The 26377-nt window shown below is 50.4% G+C and overlaps 1 protein-coding gene across 1 annotated transcript; it reads left to right on the forward strand.

Annotated features, from left to right (window-relative positions):
- The first annotated feature begins 2374 nt into the window (after nucleotides 1–2374).
- Nucleotides 2375–25768, forward strand: LOC140487791 (glutathione S-transferase theta-1-like). Its single transcript, XM_072587048.1, has 5 exons — nucleotides 2375–2733; nucleotides 3241–3328; nucleotides 6489–6639; nucleotides 19005–19181; nucleotides 24757–25768. The coding sequence occupies exons 1-5, from the start codon at nucleotides 2622–2624 to the stop codon at nucleotides 24958–24960; spliced, it is 732 nt and encodes a 243-aa protein (XP_072443149.1). The 5' UTR covers nucleotides 2375–2621; the 3' UTR covers nucleotides 24961–25768.
- Nucleotides 25769–26377: the final 609 nt, after the last annotated feature.

Below are 26377 nucleotides of genomic sequence, written 5' to 3' on the forward strand. Positions count from 1 at the left end.
TTGAATTCAGAGTTTACCCACTGGGGCCGAAAGCAGACTTCCTTCCACAGCCAGTGGGACCTGGAGTCAGATCGGGTGGACAGTGAGAGCCTTTTCCCTCAGATGGTGATGGCGAACATGAGGGATCATAGCTTTAAATTGAGGGGTGATAAATATAGGACAGATGTCAGGGGTAGTTTCTTTATTCCGAGGGTAGTACAGATGTGGGTCACCCTGCCTGCAATAGTAGTAGACTCGCCAACTTTAAGGACATTTAAATGGTCATTGGATAAACAAATGGATGAAAATGGAATAGTGTAGGATAGATGGACTTCAGATTGGTTTCACAGGGTGGTGCAACATGGAGGGCTGAAGGGCCTGTACTGCGCTGGAATGTTCCATGTTCTCTTGTCTATAATTACTTCAGTAGGAGCCACTTGCTGGAAAAAGGATCCTCACAGCAGGGTAAGTGGGATCTATGGGGATTTGGGGCCAACCAGGTACCCCAAGAAAGGGGAATAGTCGGGGGTAAGGGCAGGCAGTGCTGTCGATGTGGGGAGGAGGTGGTCCTTACTGCCAGGAACCTCCCCTATCGCACCAGGGTGGCATCGTTGATGTTGGGGACCACTGCAGGAGGTTGAGATGGAGAATCCACTTGGCACTTTTGGCTGAGGATTGCTGTAAATGGTTCAGTCTTATCTTACACTGATGTATTGGGCTCTTCCATCATTGAGGATAAGGATATTTGTGGAGCCTCTTCCTCCACTGAGTTGTTTAACTCTTCACCACCATTACCAACCAAACGTGGCAAGACCGCAGAGTTTAGATCTGATCTGCTGGCTGTGGGATTGCTTAACTCTGTCTATCACTTGCTGCTTATGTGCAAGTAGTCCTGGTTGGTAGCTTCACAAGGTTGACACCTCATTTTTAGGTATGCCTGGTGCTAATCCTGGTTTCCCCTCCTGCACTCTCCATTGATCCAGGGTCGATCCCCTGGCTTGATGGTAATGGGTGAGTGGGGGATATACCAGGCCACGAGGTTACAGATTGTGCTGGAGTACAATTCTGCTGCTGTTGATGGCCCACAGTGCCTCAGGGATGCTCAATCAGTTCCAAATCTGACAGTGTCACACAACACACTGGAGGTTATTCTCAATGTGAAGGCAGGACTTTGTCCCCACAAGAACTGTGCGGTGGTCACTCTTACCAATACTGTCATGGACAGATGCAGCTGCAACCAGCAGAATGGTGAGGGTGAGGGCAAGAATGTATTTCCCCCTTGCTGGTTCCTCACCACCGACCCCAAACCCAGTCTAGCAGCTATATTCTTTCGGACCTGACCAGCTTGATCAATAGTGTTATTGCTAGCCACTCTTAGCTGGATATTTGTAGAGCCTTCTCCTCCAATGAGTTGTTTAATTTTGCACCACCGTTCAGGACTGCAGATCTTTAATCTGATACATTGGTTGTGGGATCACTTGCTGCTTATGCTGTTCAACGTGCAAGTACTCCTGGTTGGTAGCTTCACCAGGTTGACACCTCATTTGTAAGTATGGGTGGTGCTGCTCCTGGCTTGCCCTCCTGAACTCTCCATTGTGCCAACTTAGCAACTGATAGAACGTAACACAACACTGCCTTCTCACCCCCTCAAAGTCTGTGATAGGAACGTCATGAAACAGGCTGCAGGAAGGAACATTCGATCAGGTACCCAAAAGCTTGGTTAAATAAGGGGGTTTTAAGGAGCACCTTAAAGGAAGTGAGGCACAAAATTGGAGAGGTGTAGGAAGGGAATTCCAAACATTGGGGCCTATTTTGTTCCAGTTTATTAATTAAATGAATTTAAGTTTGTCCAGTCACATGACTAGTCCAGTAATAGTCCAGGCTAGGTGAATTGGCCATACTAAATTGCCCATAGTATTCAGGGATGTGTAGGCTAGGTGCAATAGTCAGGGGAAATGTAGAGGAATAGGGGTAGGGGGATGGGTCTGGGTGGGATACTCTTCGGAGGGTCGGTGTGGACTTGTTGGGCCAAAGGGCTTGTTTCCACACTGTAGGGATTCTGTGATAAACAACTGGAACAGGGTCATGTGAGGGTAGATCAATTAAAATCAATGATGCACATGAGAACTGAACTAGAGGAGCTCAAATATCTCAGCACAGGGTTCGCGATCCAACATTAATAGGCTGTTTGCCTCATTCAAGGGGCACACAGATATCAGTAATGAGTCTTTGTTAAAGTCAAGTTACATTCTCTCACTGAATTATAGTTACAGGAGACATCAGTTACTGTTTAATTTGAGTAATTCTTTAAGCAGAGAGCTGCCGTTGGGTCGTCCATCTGGTTTGGAGCAGATTCCTGGCACTGGGAATTTCACTCGCAGTTCTGCACAGTTTAGAACATGCATGGAAACAATAAATGATCAGATGATGTGTTTTTAAGTAATGTGATTACTTTTCCTCATCCTGTGTGTGCTATTGGTTCTGGCAAGTCACAGGGAGTTTTGTTGTTTTTCACGTTGGAGCAACTATGTACGTGCTGTGTGTTTGTGGGAACTGGGGGGAGGGATTGGTTTGACATCAGACAAAGACTGAGCTGCTGATTCCTTGAGTCTTGTTATTCTGCAAAGTCTCGAAGGAGCAGCATGGGCCTGGAGCTGTACTTGGATCTGCACTCACAGCCCTGCCGAGCTGTCTACATTTTCGCCAAGAAGAATAACATTGCGTTTGAGTTTAAGCAGGTCGATCTGTTTGCAGGTAGGACAGAGAGCTCACTCTGACCTCAGTCATCTCTGCTAGATTGTAGGAAATCTGTTTTCATTCCTCTCTCCTGCCACTCTGCAGCTCTGCTGATCAGGGTGAAGGACTGTGGATGTAGTAAATCTCAAACTCAGTTCTGAACAGGAGCTGCACTGGAGCCAAAAATGTTCATTCTGGTTCTATCGGAATTGGCCAGACCTGCTGCGTTTCTCCAGCACTCTCTCTTTCTCCCCCTAATATTTCTCTCAAGTTTGCCTCCCTCTCCTTTTCTTTCCCTCTGTCACGCCTTCCTCACCACCTCTCTGATCTCTCCCTGACCAGTCTCCCCCCTCCCCTCACCCTCCACCCCCCTCCTCTCCCTCCCCCTCCCCCTCCTCCTCCCACTCCCTTCCCCCCCAATCCCCAATCAGGCTGTCCCATGGATAGGTGAGGTGTCACCATGGAGCATGTGAAACTGCCTGATACCATCTGCTCCTGTTTCCGGTGGTCTTGTGTTGTCTGCAGGTCAGCAGTACAGTGAGGACTTTGGCAAAGTGAATCCCCTCAGACTGGTGCCAGCGCTCAAGGATGGAGACTTCACCATGGGAGAGAGGTGAGGGCATGCTTCTATGTTCAAAACAAACGCTGCTCTGACCCTGAGACAGAGAGCGACCCTGAGACAGAGAGTGATCCTGAGACAGAGAGTGACCCTGAGACAGAGAGTGATCCTGAGACAGAGTGACCCTGAGACAGAGTGTGACCCTGAGACAGAGAGTGACCCTGAGACAGAGTGACTCTGAGACAGAGAGTGATCCTGTGACAGAGAGTGTCCCTGAGACAGAGAGTGACCCTGAGACAGAGAGTGACCCTGAGACAGAGAGTGACTCTGAGACAGAGTGACCCCGAGACAGAGAGTGTCCCTGAGACATTGTTCCTGAGACAGAGTGTCCCTGACACAGTGTCCCAGAGACAGTGTGTGACCCTGAGACAGAGTGACCCTGAGACAGTGTCCCTGACACACAGAGTGACATTGGGACAGAGAGTGTCCCTCAGACAGAGAGTAACCCTGAGACAGAGTGACCCTGATACACAGAGTGACCCTGAAACAGAGAGTGACCCTGAGACAGAGTGTGACCCTGAGACAGAGAGTGACCCAGAGACAGAGAGTGACCCTGACACACACAGTGACCCTGAGACACACAGTGACCCTGAGACAGTGTGACCCCGAGACATTGTCCCTGAGACAGAGAATGACCCTGACACAGAGAGTGTCCCTGACACAGAGTGACCCCGAGACATTGTCCCTGACACAGAGAGTGTCCCTGAGACAGAGTGTGACCCTGAGACAGAGAGTGACCCTGAGACAGAGTGACCCTGAGACAGAGTGACCCTGAGACAGAGAGTGACCCTGAGACAGAGAGTGACTCTGAGACAGAGTGACCCCGAGACAGAGAGTGTCCCTGAGACATTGTTCCTGAGACAGAGTGACCCTGAGACACAGTGACCCTGAGACAGAGAGTGATCCTGAGACAGAGAGTGACCCTGAGACAGAGTGTGACCCTGAGACAGAGAGTGACCCTGAGACAGAGTGATCCTGAGACAGAGTGACCCATAGACAGAGAGTGTCCCTGAGACAGAGTGTGACCCTGAGACAGAGAGTGACCCTGAGACAGGGTGACCCTGAGACAGAGTGACCCTGAGACAGAGAGTGTCCCTGAGACAGAGAGTGACCCTGAGACAGAGAGTGACCCTGAGACAGAGTGACCCATAGACAGAGAGTGTCCCTGAGACAGAGAGTGTCCCTGAGACAGAGAGTGATCCTGAGACAGAGTGTGACCCTGAGACAGAGAGTGTCCCTGAGACAGAGAGTGATCCTGACACAGAGAGTGACCCTGAGACAGAGAGTGACCCTGAGACAGTATATCCCTGAGACAGAGTGACCCTGAGACAGAGAGTGACCCAGAGACACAATGACCCTAACATAGTGTCCCTGACAGAGAGTGACCCCAAGACAGAGAGTGACCCTGATACACAGAGTGTCCCTGAGACAGAGAGTGACCTTAGACAGAGTGACCCTGACACACAGAGGGACCCTGAGACAGTATATCCCTGAGACAGAGAATGACCCAGCGACACAGTGACCCTGACATACAGTGTCCCTGACAGAGAGTGACCCCGGGACAGAGTGTCCCTGAGACAGACAGTGACTCTGAGACAGAGTGACCCTGAAACAGAGAGTGACTCTGAGACAGTGATCCTGAGACAGTGTATCTCTGAGACAGAGAGTGACCCAAAGACACAGTGGCCCTGACACAGAGTGACCCTGAGACAGAGAGTGTCCCTGACACACAGAGTGACTCTGAGACAGTGTCCCTGAGACAGTGTATCCCTGAGTCACAGTGACCCTGACAGGGAGTGACCCAAAGACACAGTGACCCTGACACAGAGTGACCCTGAGACAGAGAGTGTCCCTGACACACAGAGTGACCCTGAGACAGTGTCCCTGAGACAGTGTATCCCTGAGACACAGTGACCCTGACAGGGAGTGACCCTGAGACACAGTGACTCTGACACACAGAGAGTGACCCTGACACACAGAGAGTGACCCTGACACAGAGAGTGTCCCTGAGACAGTATCCCTGAGACAGTATCCCTGAGACACAGAGTGACCCTGAGACGCAGAGTGACCCTGAGACAGAGTGACCCCGAGACAGAGAGTGACCCTGAGACATTGTCCCTGAGACAGCGAGTGACCCTGAGATAGAGTGACCCTGAGACATTGTCCCTGAGACAGAGTGTCCCTGACACAGAGAGTGACCCTGAGACAGAGTGTCCCTGACACAGTGTCCCAGAGACAGTGTGTGACCCTGAGACAGAATGACCCTGAGATAGATGTCCCTGAGACAGAATGACCCTGAGATAGATGTCCCAGAGACAGAGTGTGACCCTGAGACAGACTGACCCTGACACACAGAGTGACCCTGAGACAGAGAGTGACCCTGAGAAAGAGACTGTCCCTGAGACAGAGTGACCCTGAGACAGAGTGATCCTGAGACAGAGTGACCCTGAGACAGAGAGTGACCCTGAGACAGAGTGTCCCTGAGACAGAGTGACCCTGAGACACTGTATCTCTGAGACAGAGAGTGACCCATAGACAGTGACCCTGACACACAGAGTGACCCTGAGACAGTGTCCTTGAGACAGTGTATCCTTGAGACAGAGTGACCCATAGACAGAGTGTGTCCCTGAGACAGAGAGTGACCCTGAGACAGAGAGTGACCCTGAGACAGAGTGACCCATAGACAGAGTGTGTCCCTGAGACAGAGTGGGTCCCTGACACACAGAGTGACCCTGAGACACAGAGTGACCCTGAGACAGAGATTGTCCCTGACACAGAGTGACCCTGACACACAAAGTGACCCTGAGACAGTGTCCTTGAGACAGTGTATCCCTGAGACAGAGTGCCCCGAGACAGAGTGACCCATAGACAGAGTGGGTCCCTGAGACAAAGAGTGTCCCTGACACACAAAGTGACCCTGAGACAGAGAGTGACCCTGAGACAGAGTGACCCTGACACAGTGTGACCCTGAGACACAGTGACCGTGACACACAGTGACCCTGACACAGAGTGACCCTGAGACACAAAGAGTGACCCAGAGACAGAGAGTGACCCTGACACAGAGACCCTGAGACACAGAGAGTGACGCTGGGACAGGGAGTGACACTGACAGAGAGTGATGATAACGGACTGTCTCTCTGATTCTCTCCTGAAGTGTGGCGATTCTCAAATACCTGGCGTGTAAATACAAGACGCCCAACCACTGGTACCCGTCTGATCTCCAGAGACGTGCCCGAGTGGATGAGTATCTGGCCTGGCAGCACATGACCATTCGATATCAGGGAAGCAGGATTTATGTGTTCAGGGTAACATCACCAATCTCTTATAGGGAACACACAGGGTGTTTACTGGGGATTATAGGGGGATGGTTAATGGGGTTGATGGGGAGTGTTTATTGGGGAGGACAGGGATGGTTATTGGGGATTACAGGGGGTGTTTATTGGGGATTACAGGGGGATGGTTATTGGGGATTACAGGGGGATGGTTATTGGGGATTACGGGGGGATGGTTAATGGGAATTACAGAGGGGTGTTTATTGGGGATTACGGGGGGATGTTTATTGAGGATGACAGGGGGATTGTTATTGGGGATTCCAGGGGGATGGCTATTGGGGATCACAGGGGGTTGTTTATTGGGGATTACAGGGGGATGTTTATTCGGATCACAAGGGGTTGTTTATTGTGGATTACAGGGGGATGTTAATTGGGATTATAGGGGAATGGTTATTGGGGATTATCGGGGGATGGTTATTGGGGATTACAGGGGGATGTTTATTGTGGATCACAAGGGGTTGTTTATTGGGATCACAGGGGGATAGTTATTGGGGATTACAGGGGATGGTTATTGGGGATTACAGGCGAATGTTTATTGGTGATTGCAGGGGGTATTTATTGGGGATTACAGCGGGTTGGTTATTGGGGATTACAGGGGGGTGTTTATTGGGGATTACAGGGGATGGTTATTGAGGATTACAGGGGATGGTTATTGGGGATTACAGGGGGATGGTTATTGGGGATTACAGGTGAATGTTTATTGGGGATTACAGGGGAATGTTTATTGGGGATTGCAGGGGGTGTTTATTGGGGATTGCAGGGGGTGTTTATTGGGGACTGCAGGGGGATGGTTATTGGTGATTGCAGGGCGATGTTTATTTAGGATTGCAGGGGGATGGTTATTGGGGATTACAAGGGGATGGTTATTGGGGATTGCAGGGGGATGGTTATTGGGGATTACAAGGGGATGGCTATTGGGGATTACAGGGTGATGGTTATTGGGGATTACCGGGTGATGGTTATTGGGGATTACAGGGTGATGGTTATTGGGGATTACAGGGGGATGTTAATTGGGGACTGCAGGGGGATGGTTATTGGTGATTGCAGGGGGATGTTTATTTAGGATTGCAGGGGGATGGTTATTGGGGATTACAGGGTGATGGTTATTGGGGATTACAGAGTGATGGTTATTGGGGATTACAGGGGGTGTTTATTGGGGATTACAGGGGATGGTTATTGGGGATTACAGGGGGATGCTTATTGGGGACTGCATGGGGATGGTTATTGGGGATTGCAGGAGGATGTTTATTTGGGATTGCAGGGGGAGTGTTTATTGGGCATTACAGGGGGGTGGTTATTGGGGATTACAGGGCGATGGTTAATGGGAATTACAGTGGGAGTATTTATTGGGGATTACAGTGGGAGTGTTTATTGGGGATTAGAGGGGGATGGTTATTGGGGATCACCGGGTGATGGTTATTGTGGATTACAGGGGGATGTTTATTGTCGATTACAGGGGGATGGTTATAGGGGATTACAGGGCGATGGTTATTTGGGATTACAGGCGGATAGTTATTGGGGATTACAGGGGGATGTTTATTGGGGATTACAGGGGGATGTTTATTTGGGATTACAGGGGATGTGTATTGGGGATTCCAGGGGGATGGTTATTGGGGATCAAAGGGGGTTGTTTATTGGGCATTACAGGGGGATGTTTATTGAGGTTTACAGGGGAATGTTTATTGGGATTGCAGGGGGTTGGTTAATGGGGATTACAGGGGGATGTTTATTGGGGATTACAGCAGGATTGTTATTGGGGATTGCAGGGGGATGTTTATTTGGGATTACAGGGGGATGGGTATTAGGGATTGCAGGAGGGTGTTCATTGGGGTTTCCAGGGGAATGGTTATTGGGAATTACAGGGGGGGTGTTTATTGGGGATTACGGGGGGATGGTTATTAGGGATTACAGGGGGATGGTTATTGGTGATTCTGTGGGGGTGCTTATTGGGGATAACAGGGGAATGGTTATTTGAGATTACAGGGGAGTGTTTATTGGGGATAACAGGGGGATGGTTATTTGAGATTACAGGGGAGTGTTTATTGGGAATCACAGGGGGATGTTTATTGGGGATTCCAGGGGGATGGTCATTGGGGATTACATGGGGATTACGCAGGGATGGTTCTTGGGGATTACAGGGGGAAGTATATTGGTGATTACAGGGGGTGATTATTGGGGATTACAGGGCCATGGTTATTTGGGATTACAGGGGGGGTGTTTATTGGGGATAACAGGGGGATGTTTATTGGGGATTCCAGGGGGATGGTCATTGGCGATTACAGGGGGATGGTTATTAGGGATTACAGGGGGATGTTTATTGGGGATTACAGGGGGGTGTTTATTGGGGATACAGGGGGATGGTTATTGGTGATAACAGGGGGAAGGTTATTGGGGATTACAGGGGGATGGTTATTGGAGATTGCAGGGGGATGGTTATTGGGGATCACAAGGGCTTTCTTATTGGGGATTACAGGGGTATAGTTATTGGGGATTACAGGGGGATGTTTATTGAAGATTACAGGGGGATGGTTATTGGGGATTCCAGGGGGATGGATATTGGGGATCACAGGGGGTTGTTTATTGTGGATTACAGGGGGATGTTAATAGGGATTATAGGAGAATGGTTATTGTGGATTCCAGGGGGATGGTTATTGGGGATTATCGGGGGATAGTTATTGGGGATTACAGGGGGATGGTTATTGGGGAACACAAGGGATTGTTTATTGGGGATGACAGGGGGTATGTTTATTGGGGATTACAGAGGTATGTTTATTGTGGATTTCATGGGGATGGTTATTGGGGATTACAGGGGAGAGTTATTGGGTATTACAGGGGGATATATAATGGGGATTACCAGGTGATGTTTATTGGGGATTACAGGGGGATGTTTATTGAGGATTACAGGGGGATGGTTATTGGGGATTACAGGGGGATGTTAAATGGAATTACAGGGGAATGGTTATTGGGGATTCCAGGGGGATGGTTATTGGGGATTACAGGGGGATGTTTATTGTGGATTACAGGGGGATATTAATTGGGATTACAGGGGGTGTTTATTGGGGATTACAGGGGGATGGTTATTAGAATTACAGGGGAATGATTATTGGGGATTCCAGGGGGATGGTTATTGGGGATTACAGGGGGATGTTTATTGTGGATTACAGGGGGATATTAATTGGGATTACAGGGGGTGTTTATTGGGGATTACAGGGGGTGTTTATTGGGGATTACAGGGGGATGGTTATTAGAATTACAGGGGAATGATTATTGGGGATTCCAGGGGGATGGATACTGGGGATTACAGGGGGATGATTATTGGGGATTACAGGGGGTGGTTTTTGGGGAATACAGGGGGATGGTTATTGGGGATTACAGGAGGTGTTTATTGGGGATTACAGGGGGATGATTATTGGGGATTACAGGGTGATGGTTATTAGGGATTACAGGGGAATGGTTATTGGGGATTACAGGGGGTGTTTATTGGGCATTACAGGGGGATGGTCATTGGGGATTACAGGGGGTTGGTTATTGGGGATTACAGGGGGTGTTTATTGGGGATTACAGGGGGATGGTTATTAGAATTACAGGGGAATGATTATTGGGGATTCCAGGGGGATGGTTACTGGGGATTACAGGGGGATGATTATTGGGGATTACAGGGGGTGGTTATTGGGGAATACAGGGGGATGGTTATTGGGGATTACAGGGGGTGTTTATTGGGGATTACAGGGGGATGGTTATTGGGGATTACAGGGTGATGGTTATTGGGGATTACAGGGGAATGGTTATTGGGGATTACAGGGGGTGTTTATTGGGCATTACAGGGGGATGGTCATTGGGGATTACAGGGGGTTGGTTATTGGGGATTACAGGGGGTGTTTATTGGGGATTACAGGGGGATGTTTATTGGGGATTACAGGGGATGTTTATTGGGTATTACAGAGGGATGGTTATTGGGGATTACAGGGGGATGTTAAATGGAATTACAGGGGAATGGTTATTGGGGATTCCAGGGGGATGGTTATTGGGGATTACAGGGGGATATTTATTGTGGATTACAGGGGGATATTAATTGGGATTACAGGGGGTGTTTATTGGGGATTACAGGGGGATGGTTATTAGAATTACAGGGGAATGATTATTGGGGATTCCAGGGGGATGGTTATTGGGGATTACAGGGGGATGTTTATTGTGGATTACAGGGGGATATTAATTGGGATTACAGAGGGTGTTTATTGGGGATTACAGGGGGTGTTTATTGGGCATTACAGGGGGATGGTCATTGGGGATTACAGGGGGTTGGTTATTGGGGATTACAGGGGGTGTTTATTGGGGATTACAGGGGGATGGTTATTAGAATTACAGGGGAATGATTATTGGGGATTCCAGGGGGATGGTTACTGGGGATTACAGGGGGATGATTATTGGGGATTACAGGGGGTGGTTATTGGGGAATACAGGGGGATGGTTATTGGGGATTACAGGGGGTGTTTATTGGGGATTACAGGGGGATGGTTATTGGCGATTACAGGGTGATGGTTATTGGGGATTACAGGGGAATGGTTATTGGGGATTACAGGGGGTGTTTATTGGGCATTACAGGGGGATGGTTATTAGAATTACAGGGGAATGATTATTGGGGATTCCAGGGGGATGGTTATTGAGGATTACAGGGGGATGTTTATTGAGGATTACAGGGGGATGGTTATTGGGGATTACAGGGGGATGTTAAATGAAATTACAGGGGAATGGTTATTGGGGATTCCAGGGGGATGGTTATTGGGGATTACAGGGGGATGTTTATTGTGGATTACAGGGGGATATTAATTGGGATTACAGGAGGTGTTTATTGGGGATTACAGGGGGATGGTTATTAGAATTACAGGGGAATGATTATTGGGGATTCCAGGGGGATGGTTATTGGGGATTACAGGGGGATGTTTATTGTGGATTACAGGGGGATATTAATTGGGATTACAGGGGGTGTTTATTGGGGATTACAGGGGGATGGTTATTAGAATTACAGGGGAATGATTATTGGGGATTCCAGGGGGATGGTTATTTGGGATTACAGGGGGATGGTTATTGGGGATTACAGGGGGTGGTTATTGGGGATTACAGGGGGATGGTAATTGGGGATTACAGGGGGTGTTTATTGGGGATTACAGGGGGATGGTTATTGGGGATTACAGAGTGATGGTTATTGGGGATTACAGGGGAATGGTTATTGGGGATTACAGGGGGTGTTTATTGGGCATTACAGGGGGATGGTCATTGGGGATTACAGGGGGATGGTTATTGGGGATTACAGGGGGTGTTTATTGGGGATTACAGGGGGATGTATATTGGGGATTACGGGGGATGGTTATTGGGGATTACAGGGGGTGTTTATTGGGGATTACAGGGGGATGTTTATTGGGGAATCCAGGGGATGATTATTGGGTATTACAGAGGGTGTCTATTGGGGATTACAAGTGGATGTTTATTGGGGATTACAGGGGGATAGTTATTGCGGATTATAGGGGAGTGTGTATTGGGGATTACAGGGGGAGGTTTATGGGGATTACAGGCGTATAGTTATTGGGATTACATGGGGATGTTTATTGGGGATTACACGGGGATGGTTATTGGGGATTACAGGGGGAAGTATATTGGGGATTACAGGGGGATGATTATTGGGGATTACAGGGCGATGGTTATTGGGGATTGCAGGGGGATGGTTATTGGGGATTGCGGGGGGATGATTATTTGGGATTACAGGGCGATGGGTATTTGGGATTACTGGGGGGTGTTTATTGGGGATTACAGGGGGCTGGTTATTGGGGATTAAAGGGGGACGTTTATTGGGGATTACAGGGGGATGGTTATTGGGGATTACGGGGGGATGGTTAATGGGGATTACAGAGGTGTGTTTATTGGGGATTACAGGGGGGTGTTTATTGTGGATTACAGGGGGATGGTCATTGGGGATTACAGGGGGATGGTTATTAGGGATTACAGGGGGATGGTTGTTGGGGATTACAGGGGGGTGATTATTGGGGATTACAGGGGGATGGTTATTGTGGATCACAAGGGCTTTTTTATTGGGGATTACAGGGGTATAGTTATTGGGGATTTCAGGGGGATGTTTAATGGGAATTACATGGGGATGTTTATTGAGGATTACAGGGGGATGGTTATTGGGGATTCCAGGTGGGTGGCTATTGGGGATCACAGGGGGATGTTAATTGGGATTATAGGTGAATGGTTATTGGGGATTCCAGGGGGATGGTTATTGGGGATTATCGGGGGATAGTTATTGGGGATTACAGGGTGATGGTTATTGGGGAACACAAGGGATTTTTTTGGGGGGGATGACCGGGGATAGGTTTTTGAGGATTACAGGGGGCTAGTTATTGGGGATTACAGGGGGATGTATAATGGGGATTACAGGGGGATGTTTATTGAGGATTACAGGGGGATGGTCATTGGGGATTCCAGGGAGATGGCTATTGGGGATGACAGGGGGTTGTTTATTGGGGATTACAGGGTGATGTTAATTGGAATTATAGGGGAATGGTATTGGGGATTCCAGGGGGATGGTTATTGGGGATCACAGGGGGTTGTTAATTGTGGATTACAGGGGGATGTTAATTGGGATTACAGTGGTTGTTTATTGGGGATTACAGGGTGATGGTTATTGGGGATTACAGGGGGATGGTTATTGGGGATTACAGGGGGATGGTTATTGGGGATTACAGGGGTGTTTATTGGGGATTACAGGGGTATGGTTATTGGGGATGACAGGGGGATGGTTATTGGGAATTACAGGGTGATGGTTATTGGGGATTACAGGGGGATGGTTATTGGGGATTACCGGGGTGTTTATTGGGGATTACAGGGGGATGTTTATTGGGGATTACAAGGGGATGGTTATTGGGGATTACAGGGGTGTGTGTATTGGGGATTACAGGGGGAAGTTTATAGGGATTACAGGGGTATAGGTATTGGGATTACATGGGGATATTTATTGGGGATTACACGGGGATGGTTCTTGGGGATTACAGGGGGATGATTATTGGGGATTACAGGGCGATGGTTATTGGGGATTGCAGGGGGATGGTTATTGAGGATTGCAGGGGGATATTTATTTGGGATTACAGGAGGATGGTTATTGGGGAATACAGGGGGATGTTTATTGGGGATCACGGGGGTGGGTGTTTATTGCGGGATTACAGGGGGAGTGTGTATTGCAGATTACAGGGGGAGTATTTATTGGGGATAACAGGGGGAGTGTTTATTGGGGATTATGGGGGATGGTTATTGGGGATTACAGGTCGATGGTTATTTGGGATTACAGGGGAATGGTTATTGGGAATTACAGGGGGATGTTCTTTGGGGATCACAGGGAGATGGTTATTGGGGATTACAGAGGGATGTTTATTGGGATTGCAGGGGAATGGTTAATGGGGATTACAGGGGGGATGTTTATTGGAGATTACAACGGTATGGTTATTGGGGATTGCACGGGGATGTTTATTTGGGATTACAGGGGGATAGTATTGGGGATTACAGGGGGATATTAATTGGGGATTACAGTGAGTTTTTTTGTGGATTACAGGGAGATTGTTATTGTGGATTCCAGGGGGATAGTTATTGGGGATTCCAGGTGGATGGTTATTGGGGATTACAGGGGGTTGTTTATTAGGGATCACAGGGGGATGGTTATTGGCGATTACAGGGGGTTGTGTATTGTGGATTACTGGGGGATGTTTATTGGGATTGCAGGGGGGTGGTTATTGTGGATTGCAGGGGGCTGTTTATTGGGATTACAGGGGCATGGTTATTGGGTTTATAGGGGGATGGTTATTGGGGATTACAGGGGAGTGTCTATTGGGGATTACAGGGGGATGTTTATTGGGGATTGCAGGGGGATGTTTATTGGGGATTACAGGGGGATGTTTATTGCGGATTACAGGGGGAGTGTTTATTGGGGATTATAGGGAGATGTTTATTGAGGATTACAGGGGCATGGTTATTGGGGATTACAGGGGGATGGTTTTTGGGGATCACAGGGAGATGGTTATTGGGGATTAGAGGGGGTGATTATTGGGGATTGCTGATGGATGGTTATTGGGGATCCCGGCGGGTTGTTTATTTGGGATTACAGCTGGATGTTTATTGTGGATTACAGAGTGATATTTATTGGGATTGCAGGGGAATGGTTATTGGGGATTACAGGGGGATGGTTATTGGGGATTACAGGGGGTGTTTATTGGGGATTACAGGGGGATGTTTATTGGGGATTACGGGGGATGGTTATTGGGGATTACAGGGGGTGTTTATTGGGGATTACAGGCGGATGGTTATTGGGGATTACAGGGGGATGTTTATTGGGGATTACAGGGGGATGGTTATTGGGGGTTACAGGGGAGTGTGTATTGGGGATTACAGGGGGAAGTTTATGGGGATTACAGGGGTATAGTTATTGGGAATACATGGGGATGTTTATTGGGGATTACATGGGGATGGTTATTGGGGATTACAGGGGGAAGTATATTGGGGATTACAGGGGGATGATTATTGGGGATTACAGGGCGATGGTTATTGGGGATTACAGGGGGAAGTATATTGGGGATTACAGGCGGATGATTATTGGGGATTACAGGGCGATGGTTATTGGGGATTGCAGGGGGATGGTTATTGGAGATTACAGGGGTGTGTTCATTGGGGGATTACAGGGGGTAGGTTATTCTGGATTACAGGGGGAGTATTTATTGAGGATTACAGGGGGAGTTTTTCTTGGGGATTATGGGGGATGGTTATTAGGGATTACAGGGGGATGGTTATTGGTGATTCCATGGGGGGTCTTATTGGGGATTACAGGGGAATGGTTATTTGAGATTACAGGGGAGTGTTTATTGGAGATAACAGGGGGATGGTATTTGAGATTACAGGGGAGTGTTTATTGGGGATTACAGGGGGATTTTTATTGGGGATTCCAGGGGGATGGTCATTGGGGATTACATGGGGATGTTTATTGGGGATTACACCGGGATGGTTCTTGGGGATTACAGGGGGAAGTATATTGGGGATTACAGGGGGTGATTATTGGGGATTACACGGCGATGGTTATTTGGGATTACAGGGGGATGGGTATTGGGGATTACAGGGGGATGGTTATTGGGGATTACAGGGGGTGTTTATTGTGGATTACAGGGGGATGGTTATTGGGGATTACAGGGGGGTGGTTATTGGGGATTACAGGGGGATGGTCATTGGGGATTACAGGGGGTTGTTTTTTGTGGATTACAGGGGGATGATAATTGGGATAACAGTGGGTGTTTATTGGGGATTACAGGGGGATGATAATTGGGATTACAGTGGGTGTTTATTGGGGATTACAGGGGGATGGTTATTGGGGATTACAGGGGGTGTTTATTGGGGATTACAGGGGGATGGTTATTGGGGATTACCGGGGGTGTTTATTGGGGATGACAGGGGAATGTTTATTGGGGATTACAGGGGGCTGGTTATTGGGGATTGCAGGTGATATTTATTTGGGATTACAGGAGGATGGTTATTTGGGAATACAGGGGGATGTTTATTGGGGATTACAGGGGGGTGTTTATTGCGGGATTACAGGGAGCAGGTTACTGTGGATTACAGGGGGCGTATTTATTGGGGATTACAGGGGGAGTGCTTATTGGGGATTATGGGGGATGGTTAATGGGGATTACAGGTCGATGGTTATTTGGGATTACAGGGGGTTGGTTATTGGGGTTACAGGGGGATGTTCTTTGGGGATCACAGGGAGATGGTTATCGGGGATTACAGCTGGATGTTTATTGTGGATTACAGAGGGATGTTTATTGGGATTGCAGGGGAATGGTTAATGGGGATTACGGTGGGGATGTTAATTGGAGATTACAACGGTATGGTTATTGGGGATTGCAGGGGGATGTTTATTTGGGATTACAGGGGGATAGTATTGGGGATTACAGGGGGATATTAATTGGGGATTACAGTGAGTTTTTTTGTGGATTACAGGGAGATTGTTATTGTGGATTCCAGGGGGATAGTTATTGGGGATCCAGGTGGATGGTTATTGGGGATCACAGGGGGTTGTTTATTAGGGATCACAGGGGGATGATTATTGGCGATTACAGGGGGATGTGTATTGTGGATTACTGGGGGATGTTTATTGGGATTGCAGGGGGATGGTTATTGGGGATTACAGGGGGATGGTTATTGGGGATTGCGGGGGTGTTTATTGAGATTACAGGGGGATGGTTATTGGGGCTTATAGGGGGATGGTTGGGGAATACAGGGTGATGGTTATTGGGGATTACAGGGTGATGTTTGTTGGGGATTACGGGGGAGTGTTTATTGTGGACTACAGGGGGATGTTTATTGGGGATTGCAGGGGGATGTTTATTGGGGATTACAGGGGGAGTGTTTATTGGGGATTATAGGGGGAGTGTTTATTGGGGATTATAGGGGGATGGTTATTGGGGATTGCAGGGGGATGGTTATTGGGGATTGCAGGGGGATGCTTATTGAGGATTACAGGGGCGTGGTTTTTGGGAATTACAGGGGGATGGTTTTTGGGGATTCCAGGGGATGGTTATTGGGGATTACTGGGGGGTGATTATTGGGGATTGCAGGGGGATGGTTATTGGGGATCACTGGGGGTTGTTTATTTGGGATTACAGCTGGATGTTTATTGTGGATTACAGAGTAATATTTATTGGGATTGCAGGGGAATAGTTAATGGGGATTACAGGGGGATGTTTATTGGAGATTACAGGGGGTTTATTATTGGGGATTACAGGGGGATGTTTATTGGGGATTTCAGGGGGATTGTTATTGGGGATTACAGGGGGATGTTAATTGGGGATTACAGGGAGTTTTTTTGTGGATTACAGTGGGATTGTTTTTGGGGATTCCAGGGGGATAGTTATTGGGGATTCCAGGTTGATGTTTATTTGGGATTACAGGGGGATGGTTATTGGGGATTACAGGGGGATGTTTATTGGGGATTACAGGAGGATGTTTATTGGGGGTTACTGGGGGATGGTTATTGTGGATCACAGGGGGATACGTTTTGGTGATTACAGGTTATTATATATTGGGGATTACAGGGGAATATTTATTGGGGATTTCAGGGTGATGGACGTTTCGGGCATAAGCCCTTCTTCAGGTTTTTGGGGATTACAGGGGGATGTTTATTGTGGATTACAGGGGGATGGTTATTGGGGATTACAGGGAGATGTTTATTGGGGATTACAGGGGGATGGTTATTGGGGATCACACGGGGTTGTTAATTGAGGATTACAGGGGGATGGTTGTTGGGGATTACACGGGGTTGTTTATTGAGCATTACAGTGGGATGGTTATTGGGGATTGCAGGGGGATAGTTATTGGGGATTCCAGGGGGATGGTTATTGGGGATTACAGGGGGATGTTTATTGGGGATTATAGGGGGATGGTTATTCGGGATTACAGGGGGATGTTTACTCGGGATTACGGGGGGGATGGTTATTGGGATTACAGGGGGTTGTTTATTGGGGATTACAAGGGGATGTTTTTTGGGGATTACAGGGTGATGGTTATTGGGGATTATCGGATGATGGGTATTGGGGATTACAGGGAGATGTTTATTTGGGATTACGGGGTGTGTTTATTGGGGATTACGGGGTGTGTTTATTGGGGATTACAGGGGGATGGTGTTTGGGGGATTACAAGGGGATGGTTATTGGGGATTACGGGGGATGGTTATTGGGGATTACAGGGGGATAGCTATTGGGGATTGCAGTGGGATGGTTATTGGGGATTACAGGGGGATGGTTATTGGGGATTACAGGGGGATGATGTTTGGGGATTACAGGGGGATGTTTTTGGGGGATTACAGGAGGATGGGTATTGGGGATTATGGGGGCTGGTTTTTGGGGATTACAGGGGGATGTTTTTTTGTGACAGTGCTTGCCTTTTATTTTGTTCATCGCTCAAACAGGCAATTTGTATTTGGGGTGATAGAAAAGCACTGGCTTCTTGCAAAGTGGCATCTGCGCACTGAAAACAACCAGAGGGATAGGGGGAAATGTTCGATTTACAATACCCTTATCGAACTCTGTAATTTAAAATAGCGCTACCAGTTTGTCAAATGGAGAGTTACATTTAGTATTTACATTCTCAAGGAGCCTGGCAACATGTAAGTGAGTTTGAAACTTCCCCGAACACAACTGCAGTGTTTGAGTTCAGCCCCTGCTCTGCCCATGATCCTCAGGGCAGTGGTTGACCTCCTGTGAGTGAACCTTGACCTGGTGACCTCTCCTCATGTGTTTGCCCCCCCCCAGGGCCTGTTGCCGGTTTTAACTGGGCAGCCAGTGCCCAAGGAGAGAATGGACGAGGCCGTCCAGGATCTGCAAACAGCCATCCAGAGCTTTGAGGACACCTTCCTGCAGGACAGACCGTACATCGCAGGACAGGAAGTATCCCTGGCTGACCTCGTCGCTCTCGTCGCTCTGATGCAGGTGAGAGAATTGGAACTGGGTTCGATCACACTTCCAACTGATCAGGTGATTCCACCGACAGACCAATTCGATTGGATAGACGCAGATCGTTTTCCGAGAAATGGAATTATAAACACGTCCCACACATCATTCCCCTCCTTCCTCATTGGTTTCAGCTGCCATTGAACATAGTGGGGAGATAATGGCATGATCACTGGCCTGTTAATCCAGAGACCCAAGTGATGTTGTGGGGACCTCGGTTCAAATCCCACCGTGGCAGATGGTGGAATTTGAAGTCAAACCTGGAATTAAGACTTTAACAATGATCGTGATTGGATGGTCAGGAAGAGCCCATCTGGGTTTACTATTGGGCGACACCGGTGGCTCAGTGGTTAGCACTACTGCCTCACGGCACCAGGGTCCCAGGTTCGATCCCAGCCTCGGGCGTCTGTCTGTGTGGAGTTTGCACGTTCTCCCCATGTCTGTGTGGGTTTCCTCCCACAATCCAAAGATGTGGAGGTCAGGGTGAATTGGCCACGCTAAATTGCCCATCGTGTTAGGTACATTAGTCAGAGGGTAATGGGACTGGGTGGGTTACTGTTCAGAGGGTCGGTGTGAACTAGTTGGGCTGAAGGGCCTGTTTCCACACTGTAGGGAATCTAATCATATTCCGTTGGTAGTAAGAGTTAGACATGTGTGTGCTCAGTGATTGTTCACTCCCCCTTTGACCTGGAAGTCCCAAAGCACAGATCTCCTATTCCCCCCCCCCCCCCCCCCCCCCCACCCCCCGGTCCTGGTATCTGACCACTCTCCATTAGGACCTCCCACCGGCCTTCCCTTTTCCCATTCCCTGCACAATCCACTCCCTGTTTTCCAAGATCCTTTCTTTTTTGGTTGGTAAGTTGTTTTATATCACAGCACCAGAGGAACACTCCTGTCTCTCGATTCTCACACTCCCTTACACTCTCGGTCTGACAATCCCACCATCACCAATAAACACAGCCCCTCATCCACAAGGAATGTTTATGTTGTCCCAGTCACCTTTAGAATGAGGATTCAGGTTTGTTGGCACGGAGCCTGAGGTACAGGGATATGGAGTACACTGAAAGGTTTACAATCTCACCATTCCCTGTGCCCCTTCAGGGAAAAATGTACCTCGGTACAAAACCAAAGGTATGGAGTCGATAAACAAGGAAATAAAGTTCCAGGGTCAACCCGACAGTCCCTTCCTCAGAGCGAAGCCAAGCCGAGCACATACTCCCCACGAGGGGTTCGGGGTCCTCCACCCTCAACAACCTGCTCCCACCCCTCACCTTCCATCCACACGGCACTGAGCTCGCTCTCTCCCTCACCCTCTCCCTCTCTCCCTCGCTCTCTCCCTCTCCCCCTCTCCCTCTCCCCCTCTCCATCTCCCCCTCACTCTACCCCTCTCTCCCTCGCTCTCCCCCTCTCTCCCTCGCTCTCTCCCTCGCTCTCTCCCCCTCTCTCCCTCTCCCCCTCGCGCTCTCCCTCTCCCCCTCGCACTCTCCCTCTCCCCCTCGCACTCTCCCTCTCCTCCTCACTCTCTCCCTCTCCCCCTCGCTCTCTCCCTCTCTCCCTCGCTCTCTCCCTCTCTCCCTCGCGCTCTCCCTCTCCCCCTCGCTCTCTCCCTCTCCCCCTCGCTCTCTCCCTCTCCTCCTCGCTCTCTCCCTCTCCTCCTCACTCTCTCCCTCTCCCCCTCGCGCTCTCCCTCTCCCCCTCGCTCTCTCCCTCTCCCCCTCGCTCTCTCCCTCTCCCCCTCGCTCTCTCCCTCTCCCCCTCGCTCTCTCCCTCTCCCCCTCGCGCTCTCCCTCTCCCCCTCGCTCTCTCCCTCTCCCCCTCACTCTCTCCCTCTCCCCCTCGCTCTCTCCCTCTCCCCCTCGCTCTCTCCCTCTCCTCCTCACTCTCTCCCTCTCCCCCTCGCGCTCTCCCTCTCCCCCTCGCGCTCTCCCTCTCCCCCTTGCTCTCTCCCTCTCCCCCTCGCGCTCTCCCTCTCCCCCTCGCGCTCTCCCTCTCCCCCTCGCTCTCTCCCTCTCCCCCTCGCGCTCTCCCTCTCCCCCTCGCGCTCTCCCTCTCCCCCTCGCTCTCTCCCTCTGCCCCTAGCTCTCTCCCTCCTCCTCCTCTCACTCCCTCTTCCCCTCGCTCTCTCCCTGTCCCCCCCCCTCGCGCTCTCCCTCTCCTCCTCACTCTCTCCCTCTCCCCCTCGCGCTCTCCCTCTCCCCCTCGCTCTCTCCCTCTCCCCCTCGCTCTCTCCCTCTCCCCCTCGCTCTCTCCCTCTCCCCCTCGCTCTCTCCCTCTCCCCCTCGCGCTCTCCCTCTCCCCCTCGCTCTCTCCCTCTCCCCCTCACTCTCTCCCTCTCCCCCTCGCTCTCTCCCTCTCCCCCTCGCTCTCTCCCTCTCCTCCTCACTCTCTCCCTCTCCCCCTCGCGCTCTCCCTCTCCCCCTCGCGCTCTCCCTCTCCCCCTTGCTCTCTCCCTCTCCCCCTCGTGCTCTCCCTCTCCCCCTCGCGCTCTCCCTCTCCCCCTCGCTCTCTCCCTCTCCCCCTCGCGCTCTCCCTCTCCCCCTCGCGCTCTCCCTCTCCCCCTCGCTCTCTCCCTCTGCCCCTAGCTCTCTCCCTCCTCCTCCTCTCACTCCCTCTTCCCCTCGCTCTCTCCCTGTCCCCCCCCCTCGCGCTCTCCCTCTCCCCCTCGCTCTCTCCCTCTCCGCCTCGCCCTCTCCCTCTTCCCCTCACCCACTCCCTCTCCCTCCCCCTCGCTCTGTCTCTGTCTCCCCCTCTTCCTCTCCCTCTCCCTCTCCCTCCACCTCACTCTCTCCCTCTCCCTCCCCCTCCCCCTCTCCCTCCCTCTCTCCCTCCCCCTCCTCCTCTCCCTCCACCTCACTCTCACTCTCTCCCTCTCCCCCTCCCCTCCCCCTCTCCCCTCACTCTCTCCCTCCCCCTCTCCCCCTCACTCTCTCCCTCACCCTCCCCCTCACTCTCTCCCTCTCCCTCTCCCTCTCCCCCTCTCTCTCTCTCCCCCTCCCCCTCTCCCTCTCCCCTCGCTCTGTCTCTGTCTCTGTCTCCCCCTCCCCTTCTCCCTCTCCCCTCGCTCTGTCTCTGTCTCCCCCCGTGCTGCCCCCAGTGTTGTCTCCTTCCCCCTTGCCCAGTCGTTATGGGCACTGTTTGGGCAATTGCCCTGGGGATAGCATTCAGGTCATTCCAGTTAATTTAAATTTGAGTGTACATTGTACAGCCTGCAGCTGCTGGGTCAGTTGGACACTGTGTGTGTGTGAAGCTGTAGTCTGTCTGAATTCTGCAACACCTTTATTTCAGTCTTTCAGCACAGTCATTTTGGACCAAGGTTAAACATCACACAACCCCAGGGTGTAGTCCAACAGGTTTATTTGGAAATACTAACTTTTGGAGCTCGTGCTGCCAATGAAACCGGTTGGACTCTGACCTGGTGCTGTGAGATTTGTAACTTTGTCCACCCCACCCCAACCCAACACTAGCCCCTCCACATCATTTTTGAACAAGGCTTGCCTCAATTTCCCATCATGCCCCATTCCTCATACGTCCATTATATTTAGCTGTCTGTCTGGCTACAGTTGAGTTCGCTCTGTGTATATGGTCGGTGGTGTGGGGGGGGGAGCTTGAGCGCTCTGACAAGACAGGACTCCCATCTTAAACTCGATGGAGTTCATTGCGTCATCGGCCCATCGGTCAGACGGACATTGAAAGTGACGCCAAGAGGTACCGCCATTCCCCACACATACATCATCGGACTGAGTGGAGCTTTAGCCTCCAGCATTAACCCTTTCAGAATCACCACACACACACACACACACACACAAGAGGCACCTCAGAATGTCATGCAGGAAGTCGGAGATTGGGAGTGGGTGAAGAGGATTTCAAAGCGAAGATGTTGGTTGGACTGGAGAATCAGTGAGCAGGGGTGTGGTGACAGGAGTGAGAGGGGATGATGGGGGAAGGGGACTTACTGGCCTAGCTCAAATGGGGCTAGAATGTGGGAGTCTCACCAGACTGCGCTCTTCATTGGAGGAGTTCAGAGATAGGAGTGAGGGCTTCTGCAGTGGATCAGCCCAAACTGGAGATGATGGTGGAATGATGAGGTGGGAGATCCCAGTATCAGATGCTGACATAGAGGTTGTGATCAGACTAGCTTCATCTCAGAGTGTTGTAGGGAGAGGCACAGGGTCAGGAGTTCAAAACTGAAAACAATGGATTCAGAATTCCCAATACGTAATCGGATGAGGATATTGATCATCGCGAGACAGACTGATGATTTACCAACAAGGGAGGGATCGAGGGAGTTGGGTATTGGCATTAGTGTATGGCACGGTGCCAAGGGAAAGTGGGTCGGTGAGAAATCAGACAGCAGCAAGGTCTCACTCTCACCCACTCACTCCCTTGTCTCTTACTCTTCTCCCCTCCTCTCTCTCTCTCACTCTCTCTCCCTCTCTCTCTCTCCGGCCCTCTCTCTCCCTCCGGCCCTCTCTCTCCCTCCCCTCTCTCCCCCTCTCTCTCTCTATCCCTCTCCATCTCTCACTCCCCCTCTCTCTTCCTCTCTCTCTCCCTCTCATTCTCTCTTTCTCTCTTTCTCACCCTCCATCTCTACCTCCCTCTCTCTCTCCCTTCCCCCCTCACTCTCTCCCCCTCTCTCTCCCTCTCTCTCACTCCCTCTCTCTCTCTCTTTCTCTCACGCAAACACACACACACCCTCTCTGTCTCATCCTCTCTCTCCCTATCTCTCCCTTTCGCCCTCTCTCTCTTTCTCTCTCCCCCTCTCTCTCACTCTCTCTACTCCCTCTCTCTCTCTTTCTCTCTCTCACCTTCTATCCCTCTCTCCCTCTCACACTCTCTTTCTCACCCTCTCTCCCTCTCTCTCCCTTTCCCCCTCTCTTTCTCTCTTCCTCTGTCTCCCCCTCTTTCTCCCCCCTCTCTCTCTCTCACCCTCCCTCTCCCTTCCTCTCTCTCACACACCCTCCCTCCCTCTCTCCCTCTCCCTCTCTCTGTCTCACCCCCCTCTCACCCTCCCTCCCTCTCCCTTCCTCTCTCTCTCACACACCCTCCATCCCTCTCTCCCTCTCCCTCGCTCACTCTCCCTCTCCCTCTCCCTGTCTCACCCCCCTCTCTCTCTCACCCTCCCTTCCTCTCTCTCTCACTCTCTCTCTCACACACCCTTCCTCCCTCTCTCCTCTCCCTCTCCCTCTCTCCCTCTCTCTCTCACACACCCTCCCTCCCTCTCTCCCTCTCCCTCTCCCTGTCTCACCCCCCTCTCTCTCTCACCTTCCCTCCCTCTCCCTTCCTCTCTCTCACTCCCTCTCTCACACACCCTCCCTCCCTCTCTCCCTCCCTCTCTCACCCTCCCTCTCTCCCTCTCTCACACACCCTCCCTCCCTCTCCCTTCCTCTCCCTCCCTCTCTCACACACCCTCCCTCCCTCTCCCTTCCTCTCCCTCTCACTCTCTCTCTCACACACCCTCCCTCCCTCTCTCACACACCCTCCCTCCCTCCCTCTCTCACCCTCCCCCCCTCCCTCTCTCTCTCCCTGTTTTATTATCTTCCCCTTCTCCCTGCAGCCTGTGGGAACAGGACTCGACCCCCTGGAAGGTCGCCCGAAGCTCATGGAGTGGGGTGAGCGAGTCAAGCGTGAGGTGGGCAAGGAGCTGTTCGATGAGGCCCACGAGAAGCTGATGAAGGAGAAGGAATTGTTAAAACGTATTGACCCAAAATCTCCTCTGACGCAGCAGCTTGCAAAGAAACTGCAGAAAGTCTACAAATGAAGGGCTGGGCTGGTGAGACCTGGTGCTGGAGATGCCTGTTAATGTCTACCTTGTCATGGTCACCTTCACCATCTCCAACCTTCAAATAAACCACCGGAAATGACGAGAATCTTCTCTCTCGTGGTTTGCTGATTTCTGTGCCCTTTATTTGGACTATTTTGCCTTTCTCTGGGGTCATGGATCCCTCTGCCATGCTGGGGTTTGAACTGAAACATTTGCCAGTTGGTGGGGTGAGGGGGGGGGGTTGTGGGGTGAGGGGTTTTGTGGAACAGGTGATACCAGTGTTAGAAATGGGGTAAAGTTTTGTTTTTGTAGATATAGAAAAAGCAGACAGAAAAGGGGTACAGCAAGAGAACTATTAACCCTTTCAGTGTATAATTGTGGTTAATTAAATACTAACTTTGGTGTGTAATTACTATAACAAAACGTTCTTTTTGTAAAATGATGCTTTCAGCAAAAAGCTGGTAACCGAAATGTTTGAGCTACACAAAATGATACAAGTGAATGAAATGTCCGAGGATGGAATGTACCAGCAGAATTGATACAAAATGTTAAACCAGATCTTGACAAAATAAATGTATGTGTCAGCATTTACAGAGAGGAAGGTTGCCAACCTGGGGAAGGGGGAAGTAATAAGGGTAGTGGTCTGGTACAGTAAGGGAGATTGGGTAATTAGGAGTCTGGAGAGATGACCTCACTCAGCTCAAAGGGTATAACTGTACACTAACCTAAGTTCCAATTTGCTCATTTGCTTCTGCAACTGAAGCCCTTACTTGCAAGTTCGTAATAAATTGTCTTGTTTCCAGTTTTGGTGGTCTCACCTAAATTTTATTGAATTTTATTTCTAATATTGGGGAACAGTCTATTGGGGCACTGCTTGTCAGGGTTTGGTTATCGGGGGTCTGATTGTGGGGGTTCTGGTTTCTGGGGGACTGATTGTGGGAGGGCTGATTGTGAGGGGATTGGTTGCCGGGGGTGGGGGGGGTGATTATGAAGGAATTAGTTGTCAGGGGGTGATTGTGAGAGACTTGGTTATCGGGGGGGGTGGTGATTGTGAAGAGATTGGTTGTCAGGGGCTGAGTGTGAGGGGATTAGTTGCTGTCGGGCCGATTGTGAGGGGATTGGTTGCCGGGGGGCTGAGTGTGAGGGGATTGGTTGCGTGGGGGGGCTGAGTGTGAGGGGATTGGTTGCGTGGGGGGGCTGAGTGTGAGGGGATTGGTTGCCGTCGGGCTGATTGTGAGGGGATTGGTTGCCATTGGGCCAATTGTGAGGGGATTGGTGCCGGGGGACTGAGTGTGAAGGGATTGGTTGCGTTGGGGGGCTGAGTGTGAGGGGATTGGTTGCCGGGGGGCTGAGTGTGAGGGGATTGGTTGCCGGGGGCTGATTGTGAGGGGATTGGTTGCCGGGGGCTGATTGT

Source organism: Chiloscyllium punctatum, chromosome 17 (genome assembly GCF_047496795.1).
Source record: "Chiloscyllium punctatum isolate Juve2018m chromosome 17, sChiPun1.3, whole genome shotgun sequence".
NCBI lineage: Eukaryota > Metazoa > Chordata > Chondrichthyes > Orectolobiformes > Hemiscylliidae > Chiloscyllium > Chiloscyllium punctatum.

Bases quoted from the DNA above. Each gene is read 5' to 3' on its own strand.
- LOC140487791 (XM_072587048.1), top strand. From the start codon at position 2,622: ATGGGCCTGGAGCTGTACTTGGATCTGCACTCACAGCCCTGCCGAGCT. The intron at 2,734-3,240 runs GTAGGACAGAGA...TGTTGTCTGCAG, and splicing joins GCAGGTCGATCTGTTTGCAG to GTCAGCAGTACAGTGAGGAC. The intron at 19,182-24,756 runs GTGAGAGAATTG...TTCTCCCTGCAG, and splicing joins CTCTCGTCGCTCTGATGCAG to CCTGTGGGAACAGGACTCGA.